Source organism: Mytilus edulis, chromosome 7 (assembly GCF_963676685.1).
Source record: "Mytilus edulis chromosome 7, xbMytEdul2.2, whole genome shotgun sequence".
NCBI classification, from domain to species: domain Eukaryota; kingdom Metazoa; phylum Mollusca; class Bivalvia; order Mytilida; family Mytilidae; genus Mytilus; species Mytilus edulis.
Window position 1 is genome coordinate 51,305,535 of NC_092350.1, and position 9,681 is coordinate 51,315,215.

A 9,681-nucleotide genomic window follows, 5' to 3' on the forward strand; every position below is an offset into this window, starting at 1 on the left:
GCTGGACCATAATGTTTGCCAAAATATTGCACGTCAAAATGCTTTTATTGTTTTGTTGGTGATTAGGACGGTTTTATGGTATTAATATAGTAAGTATACATTTGTTCTTTGATCGGGGTGTTTTCTATTTGACATATTCTCCATTTTAATTCTCAATTTCGTTTTAAGTTATGTATTAATATAAATGTAATGCTTCCATTGACAGTTTTCGAAAATCTTAAACGGAAGTTCGTATCTTCTTCAGGCATTTATAGTAAAACATTTATAAAAATAACTTCACATATTAACATCTAAAACGTTGGAATGTTCTTGAAAGCTTGAAAACAAATCTGCTACTTCAAACTATTTGATGTTTCAACTAAATCAAGAAGTGAACGTAACCAAAACTTCAAACATAAATCACAGATTTAAGCAACGCAAAACTACAAAAAAAACTCAAAGTAAAGATTGTAAGTCAATGAGATTTACTTTTTCGTCGCTAAATCAAATCCCGTGCTTTATAACAGTTTTATAAATAATAAATACTAGGTTAATTCCTGATTTTTTTTTTTGTTATTTTTTTTTTGTTATTTCATTGAAATAATTTCAAAAACGAAAAGAGTTATCCCTCTTTCTTAAGATAGTTGCTGGTTTGCTCATTGAGTGTGTAGTGATTTGGTTGTATATTTATTCAAAGAACGTTATCCCTACAATGTTTAAAGATATTTAATTCTACATAGACAAATAATGTAGAATAGATATGAGATGTTTTTACGTAATACAGAGGTTTTGGGTTAAAATATATTTGCAGACCGACAGTTTGAGACCTTTATTGGTATTCAATTTCGTACTGCCAAGTAGTATAATACGTTTTAGATAATACATGTAGATAAACAAGAGGGAGGAAGTATAGGCAATGCATTCTTATTGCATATTCTTATTCCTAATTTGTCGATATATGATCAATGTTGGTGACATATTTAATACTATATTGTTTTTCATCTTATAAAGAGTTATTCCTCATATATTCTTACTCACAACCTTGTACAATATCCCTTAATAAAAGTACAATCGTATACCATACAGTTTGGTAAAATTATAATCATTCTAAAACTAACTTTAAAACGGTTTTTGGGAAACTGCAATTGGTTGTTATCGATTTTTCTGTTCACTATAATTATGGACTGGGAGTTGACAGATATTATGCCTGCACACATTTTTTAAAATGCATTTTACTAAATTCATCGAATTGTTACTGTATACCATAAATGAATCCCATGCAGGTCTTTCTATATTTGGCAGTCAAAGCTCCTATGTTCTTCTGGATAATCTTTAAAGACTTCTTCTTGCTATATCTTTTTCAGATTTGCGGATCTACGTCTTCATACAAAAAATTAAATAAAAGTTCAATGGAAACCAAACAACCGAATGGAAGTGCTCCTAACAGCGAAAATGACATCGTACCAGCAGCCGCTTTGTTGACAGCTTCAAGAAGTGGAAATTTGAAAAATATTGAATATTTTTTACACCATGACTACGATGTTAATATTTGCGATAAAAACAACGAAACACCACTATACATAGCGTGTAAATCAGGACACATCGAGATAGTCAAACTTCTCTTGAAGAACAAATGTAAAACAAATATCCTTAATAAGAACAACCAAACAGCTATGCATGAAGCTGCCAGAAAAGGATTTACTGAAATAGTTCATCTTTTATTGAAATACAAAATACACAAATGTGACCTTGACATACTTAACAAAAAAAGTGAAACGCCATTGTTCATGGCTTCCATATTGGGCCATAGTGAAATTGTAAAATTACTGTTGCAATATAAATGTGATCCTAATTTAGCTAACTGGAACAATGACACTCCTTTGCATGTAGCTGTAACGGAGGGTTACACGGAGGTCGTTGGACATTTATTGAAATACAAGTGTAACCCAGATATCATGAACAACCAAAACGAAACACCTTTATACATAGCCTCATTTTTAGGGTTTTCCGAAATAGTGAAACTATTTTTAGAACACAATGGTAATCCGACAGTACCTCATGCCAAATCTCCATTGAAGGCGGCTTCAACCGAGTGCCATCATGACGTTGTTGAATTATTGAAAAATTATCGTCCTCCATCTTGTAAATCGTTTGTCTGTAGCATTTTGTGAAAGTGTAGTAGAACTGATTCAGAAATAAAATTTCAAATCATCGTGAGTGGTAATAGAAAGTACAGATGCAATACTCACAAATGTATGGAAGCGTACTAGGGAAACATTTTTTTTTTGCATATTATGTTTGCTTTAAAACGATTTGAAATACTTGAGTTGGGTTGACACGCAAAAATTAGAAGAAATGTAAAAAGATTGTGTGTTGCAAATACGCTTCCGTACAAATTTTCCAAGATTTTTGTTTCAATCAAAGGAGTACAAGTTGGAATGTTATGAGGCTTGATGAATTGGTTTATTGTAGAAATCAAGATATCAATATACAAAAAGTGGTTCTAAACGATGCGAAATATAGCGGCCAGATCTATATATAATTTTGATCTATATATATTTCTGTCTGAGTGCTACAGAGACAGAATTGAAAATACAAAAAAAGTAGTCGTTTATTTCAAATATGAATAAAAACTACATTTGTAATTGCTAGCAATAACGGATGGCACCCTCCTCCCCTATTGCCAGGTGAGTGGCAGCCATTTTGAAAATTGCAAAGTCAAAGAGCGCTTCTACACATGTTTATTGAGATTATTATAAAATTTCATCACGTTTGGAGCATTTTGAAATTTTTGAAATTTTTGCTGTTTCCATGGTAACAGTTACCATTTCCAAAATTCCAAAGGCAGGTGCCACTTTGAGACATGACATGTAACATATCAATAAAGTTTTAATAGATTTGATCTAATATTCCTGTGGAAAAAAACAGCTTAAATATATTTCCCCATAGGGCCAATGTTACACTTTCACTTTGTTTCCATGACAATGACGGCCATTTTGGAATTTCTAAATATTGTCAGTATATCAGGGCATACCAAGGAACATTTCCATAAAGTTTCATCCAGTTAGGTCTTACAATGAAAGATTTGGAATTTTGATTTTTTTTTACATTTTTACCGTTTCCATGGAAACGGCGGCCATATTGGACTATTCCATAGCAAGATGCACAACTTCACATGGGGGTCCTCATTATAGTAGAGTTCCATCAACATTAACCCATTTGATTCTGAGAACTAGCGTGGACAAAAAGTGTGGAAGAAGATTAATAAAAACTAGATTTGCCATTGCAAGCAATAGCGGATGGCACCCTTCCCCTATTGCCAGGCGAGTGGCAGCCAATTTAGAAAATTGTTGTACAGTGATCGCACATATATGCATGGCAATACATGTTTCTGAAAATTTTCAGTACATTCAGAGCATTTCAAAAATTTTCACATTTCTGCTGTTTCCATGGCAACGGCAGCCATTTTGAAAATTTCAAAGTCAAAAGTCTCATCTTTACTTGCCAGTTAACAATAATATCAAGTTTCATCAATTTTGGAGCATTTTGAAATTTTTGAAATATTTGATCATGTATCCATGGTAACATAGTAGTTCCAATGATTGTCAAAATCATTCAAAACCTGTATATTAGTGGACAACTACATTGTATAAAAATTTGATGATTTTATATTCAAGCATACCAAAATTATTCACCAAACCCTGAAGGTTTTAGAGCATTTTGACCTTTTTGCATTGTTTCCGTGGTAACAGCAGACATTTTGGAAATTCCAACGTCAAATTCTACATCTACCAATGTTGCTCATCGTTACCATGAAGTTTCAAAAAATTTGGAGCATTTTCATATTTTGGAAATTTTTGGTGCAGTTTCCATGGCAACATAGTAGTTCCAATGATTGCCAAAATCATCCAAAACCTATATATGGCTGGCACCTGCATTGTATTAAATATAAGGATTCTGAGTTTAAGCATCTCCAAATTATTCACCAAAACCAAAAAGTGGATTTTTTTTACAGTTGTTCCGTTTCCATGGTAACGGCGGACATCTTGAAAGTGCCAACCCCAAAAAGCAAATCTTCACATGGTGGTTAACATTATGGTATAGTTCCAACGTCTTTGGTTCATTTATATTTGAGTTCCAGAGTGGACAAAAAAGTGTGGAAGAAAAATAATAATAAAAATAAAGAAAACAAAAAGAAACGTAGAATAACAATATGTCACCCAAACTCCGTTTAGGGTGCCATAATAATAAGAAAAAAAAAGAAACGTAGAATAACAATACGTCACCCCAACTCCGTTGAGGGTGCCATAATTATACAATTTGAAATAAGATTGAAAAATCATTTTATAGACGAACATTTATAGGTAGGAAAAAAATCCTTCATACATGAATTCTGTCACACAGTAGAAATAATTAATTTATACTGATCTTAAGTTCTAGTTTTAAATTTGAAGAAGAATTTATGTTCAACATTGTTCATGTAGTGTAAAACAACTATGCTTTCAAAAATATTTATAACAAATCGTGTTTTATCTTTACGAAAATTAGATTTACATAAGGATTTGGCGATAAAATAAATTGATTACCTATCAGAATATGTATCTAATGTCATGACTGAATAATCTTAAAGACACAATTTGTAATATATATTTCGATTACATATAATGATTATGGACGTCTTTTAAATACTTAAAGGTAATTTATTGTTTTAAATAATTTATAAGTGGTATGTTATTTATTTATTTCAGTAAATATTTGAGCTATATTATTAATTAAAATGATTCCATAAATAACCCAAAAAATAACCAAGTGATGTAAAAACAGTGACTTTGTATATTTTGTTGGTATTTTGATTGCCGATGTTGGCTATTTTTTTCATTATAACACAACAGTTTAAAAAATCAGTGAATTTGTATATTTTGTGGGTATTTTGATTGCCGATGTTAGCTATTTTTTTCATTATAACACAAGAAGTTTCAAAAAACATACGTTGTTGCTCTCTCACACACTTGGTCCCTCTCGTCACGCTCACTTTGTCTGTCTCACAGCTTCGTCTCACTCACGTTTTTCTCTCTTGCTCTCTCACTGTTCCACTCACTCTCTTCCTTGCTCTCTCTCACCCGCAAACAGTTATTCACACACTCTAGCTAGCTCACTCTCACACTCTCGCTCATTCTCACAATCACACTGTCTCAGTCTCAACCTTTTTTGTCATACTCGCTCTCTCATACTCTCGCACGCTCACTCACTCTTTCGCTCTCGTTCTCTCTCGTTCTCTCTTTCGCTCTCGTTCTCTCTCTTTCACTTTCACTCTCGTTCTCTCTCTTTCACTTTCGCTCTCTTTCTCTCTCACTATCTCTCGTGCTCGCTCTCGCTCTCTCTCGTGCTCTCTCTCGTGCTCGCTCTCGCTCTCTCTCGTGCTCTCTCTCGTGCTCGCTCTCGCTCTCTCTCGTGCTCTCTCTCGCTTTCTCTCGTGCTCGCTCTCGCTCTCTCTCGTGCTCGCTCTCGCTCTCTCTCGCTTCGTGCTCTCTCTCTCTCTCTCGTGCTCTCTCTCGTGCTCGTCCTCGCGCTCTCTCTCGTGCTCCCTGTCTCTCTCTCTCTCGTGCTCGTGCTCGCGCTCTCTCTCGTGCTCGCGCTCTCTCTCGTGCTCGCGCTCTCTCTCGTGCTCGCGCTCTCTCTCGTGCTCCCTGTCTCTCTCTCACTCTCGCTCTCACACTCTCGCTTCCTCACTTTCTCGCTCTCACGCGCTCTCACTAGCAGCTCTGTTATACTCTACCAGAAAATCGTCTGTATAACATGTATGTCATACCAACAATTACATATAGCTATAGCAGTAGATGGGTTCTACTCCTTCAAGGGATTTGACAATCGCAATCCATCGGGGAGAACACTACAATCTACTGTACGCCGTTTAATCTGGCAAGTATTGGTACTCTCCCCTTCAGTTGTACCTTCATTAGGTTGGAGTACAAATAATGTATTAGTTTTAATAAAGTAACTGTATTAGACAATTAATAACATAATTTGCGGTATTTTAACATCGTGTATGTTGCAATTATATTTATAAATAAGACTCCGCTATGTTTTTCTTTACTTTTTCATTTCATTTGTTTATTGCTCTACTGACTTTTTCTTTATTTAGCCTTTAATGACTTTATTTGTGTATCCATGAAAATATTAAAACGCGACGAAATCAAGGGTGCTAACTGTGATATCCATTAAGTTTTGTACTTCATAGTAATTAAATCAAAACAAATCATAATAAATTATATGTCTTTTACCCAATATAAATTTAGTTCACTTACAATCAGTGAAGTTGGAATTATATTAACATTGTTATACACTCTAATTGATATAGTAATGATTTACACTGGATTAAAGGATATAATTTTAAGAATAACTGTCTTGCCCACACCAAGGACGTATAACTAATATACGTCCTTGCCCACACGACATGATAAATAGATTAATTAAAAAAAAAATGAAATAACAAAAAAATCTCATCAATCCAACTTTTCCAAAAGAAAGCAACCATAATTGCAGCCAACGATGGATGTAAAGCAACAGCAAAATGAAAAAAGAACATAACTGTCTCCTTGTCGTATTGTAAAACAATTTTAGGGTTTATTAAGAAAAGTTTGCATTTCTACTCTGTTTAATGTTAGACATTCTCAAATTGCTTGGATTAATTTAATTGGCGTCTTTTTCTTAATTAATTAAAGTTTACTATAACACACCCTCCCATTTGTCAACGTGAAGTTAATATAAACTACTACCGAATGTAGAAGATCTTTTTCATGTCCTGTTATTTTCCTGGATATTGACAGACTTTAATGATAATGTAGAATCTATGACAAACGTGATAAATTAACTTTCCAATTGTCTACTTCCTATTTCTAAGCAGTAGCATACCATTTACCTTGTCATATGATGTAGGTCTCATTTTGGGGTCTAAGCGTGACGCGAGATTGCCATATTTTTGTAAACGTGACACGTGAAAGTCAAATAATTGTGCTGTGAAAACGGGAAATGAAGTCTAGCGGGACACGGGAAATTACCAAAAAATGAGAATTGCTTATGTACATAGTGTAAGCGGGATACGGGAATCTGACAAAACAGTAAGCGGGATCTGGGATCAACCCCCCCCCCCCCCCCCCCCGCCCCAAATGGGACCCCTTATGATGTTTACATATCTCAACTGATCCGCTATGCTTTTGCATAAATACACTGTACGGATTGCATTAGCAGGGGTGTGCCTCTTACACAAAAACAAATCCAACAGAGTTATGAGAAGAACATATTAAATCGACACTTCATACGTTAAATCGACACTTCATACGTTTTATGGTCACCATCATGAATAGGTTGACCGATACCATATGTCTCAAATAACTAGCGTCATTTTGTCACAATATTTTCCATCTCTATTCACCAGCTTCAATAGTCGTCTAAGGGAACGACCATTTAACTTAAAAGAGCGGGTAGTTTTGGTTTTTTTTTCTGCAAACAAAAATAATGCTGATCGCCGTATTAATAGGGAAAACATTCGGGTCAAGCAAATGACAAAGAAAAAAATTCTGAATCCATATTTTCCACATACATTATAGTGTTAAAAAATATTGAAGAAGAAAAATTTGATTGATAGCGTTGAAAAACTAACTAAAATTGATCGCGGTTTGCGCGAGAATTTTTTTTTCTGACTCGGTCAAAAAACCATATCCTTCCTCACCATTTGAAGTTAAATAGCTACTTCCTAATGTGTAATTTTACCGATCATGATATTTTTACTGACAGTGGATTCGCAAAGTCTGATAAACGGGATGCTATAAAGGATTATCGTCTACTACCATTCGGTACTCCTCGGCAGAATCTCCTACTCTCCTTCTATCCTTAGATGAGGGTGCGGAATCGGCCGAGTTGTGACGAATGAGTCTCCTACGTATCAGATTTATCAGTTTAATGAAAAAAATGTACACTGTACTTACGTCATTGGGATCAAATATGTGTGACACAGATGACGATTGAATGATCATATATCATAATATGTCAAAGCCACAATCTGGTCATTCTTTAATCGTTATATGTTATATTTACATAAACGAATTGACCCGCATGTTTGCCTATCATGAATCGCACAAATTTTAAAGAGTAGCACCACAAGACCCGTGGAACATTACCTAATATATATACTCTTCCAATACCCAGCTTAAATCCACTGTTTTGTACATAAGAAAATGCATGTACCAAGTCATGAATATTACAGTTGTAATCCATTCATTTTAAGTATTTGAGCTTTTGAATATTCTATTTGATTAGAGACTTTCCGTTGTAAATTTTCCTCGAGATCGTTATTTTTGTTATTTTACATTTACACAACGGTTTTTCATTCAATTTGGGTTTATTTTCAATATTTAGTTCGTGGGTCTTTGTCCTTCCTTTTTTTTTTCTTATGCTCACGCTGATGTTTGCTGTTATTCAACATTTCGATTTCGATAGCCTTTTTGGTACCATCCAACATTTTTGAACCCTCATATACCTATCCAAATTATCAATTCGAAACCGTCTAATCAGAAAATGGACTGTAAGTTGCCTAATTGCAGTTTATAAATAATACTTTGAAATTAAATTTTAAAAAGTCACTTTGTATCTGATAGGAGCGTTACAGACAGACAGTCAGCCGAACTCAGCAAATATAAAATTAAGCCATGAACACTTTTATTTTGTGTTTATTAACTATTATAATATAATAGTATAATATATACTATTAAACGAGAAGACCTCATTTTGTGTTTCGCTTCTCTTCCTTCCGCATTAAATTAATCATCATGCATAGTCGCGTTTGTCATCCTTTCTTATGATTTTTCAGTTTGGATTATTTTGGGACAGGACAACTATTTTCGCGTTATTCTGCATGTCTACTATGAGTTAACTCCTATAATATATAGCGACTTTCTATATAATAAATAGGAGTGATCGCCGTGGAGAAGAAACTAACAGTTAATAGTATGAAAGCTGCGTGTAGTTATAAGCTTTTACTTCAACTTGATAAATCATATGACAACAATACATTGTTCGCTGGTTTGATATTCCTTATTGTTCGCTGGCTTGATATTCCTTATTGTTCGCTGGCTTGATATTCCTTATTGTTCGCTGGCTTGATATTCCTTATTGTTCGCTGGCTTGATATTCCTTATTGTTCGCTGGCTTGATATTCCTTATTGTTCGCTGGCTTGATATTCCTGATTGTTCGCTGGCTTGATATTCCTGATTGTTCACTAGCTTGAATTTGGTATGATGTATCGTAACGAAATCAGAGATTTAAACGACAGACAGATGGTCAAACAACGGTATACCATAATTCGTTCCGTCTAGAACAGAGTAGTATAAACAATATAAAGCGGAAATCTTGAGCCATTATTTTTTTTAAGTTTGTCTGATGTTTAGTTAAGAGTTATAAAGTGCTACTTTTCAACGTAACTGTTAGTCTAACCGAGATAAAGTAATTGCAGGAAATTTAAAAAAGATTGTTTTCAATTAATACAGTGACCCCTGTAATTGAGGGTGTGAACATTGGATGACTCCCACTTCCCTCCCAATTCTTTTTTTTAGTGAGGCATAAACTATCCTTTTTTCACTACCCTCGTCACCTGGTTCCCGTCCGACTCGAAGATTCCCTCAAACCTACCTCCCACTCATTCCCAT

The 9,681-nt window shown here is 34.4% G+C and overlaps 1 protein-coding gene and 1 long non-coding RNA gene across 2 annotated transcripts; one reads left to right on the forward strand and one right to left on the reverse strand.

Annotated features, from left to right (window-relative positions):
- LOC139481735 (uncharacterized) lies at positions 1–2,167 on the forward strand. The gene is made up of 2 exons (XR_011654676.1): positions 1–89; positions 1,344–2,167. It is a non-coding gene; the product is annotated as an uncharacterized lncRNA (long non-coding RNA).
- A 3,164-nt stretch (positions 2,168–5,331) lies between these two features.
- Positions 5,332–9,681, reverse strand: LOC139483201 (octapeptide-repeat protein T2-like). The gene is made up of 3 exons (XM_071267232.1): positions 9,665–9,681; positions 7,827–7,914; positions 5,332–5,751 (listed from the first exon to the last, which is right to left on the reverse strand). Exons 1-3 carry the CDS (start codon positions 9,679–9,681, stop codon positions 5,332–5,334), a joined length of 525 nt encoding a protein of 174 aa, XP_071123333.1.

What these genes read in the sequence shown, in the direction of transcription:
- LOC139483201 (XM_071267232.1), bottom strand. An exon ending in CTGCCGAGGAGTACCGAATG is followed by an intron (nt 5,752 to 7,826) that starts GTAGTAGACGAT and finishes ATTTTCTGGTAG; the next exon opens with AGTATAACAGAGCTGCTAGT.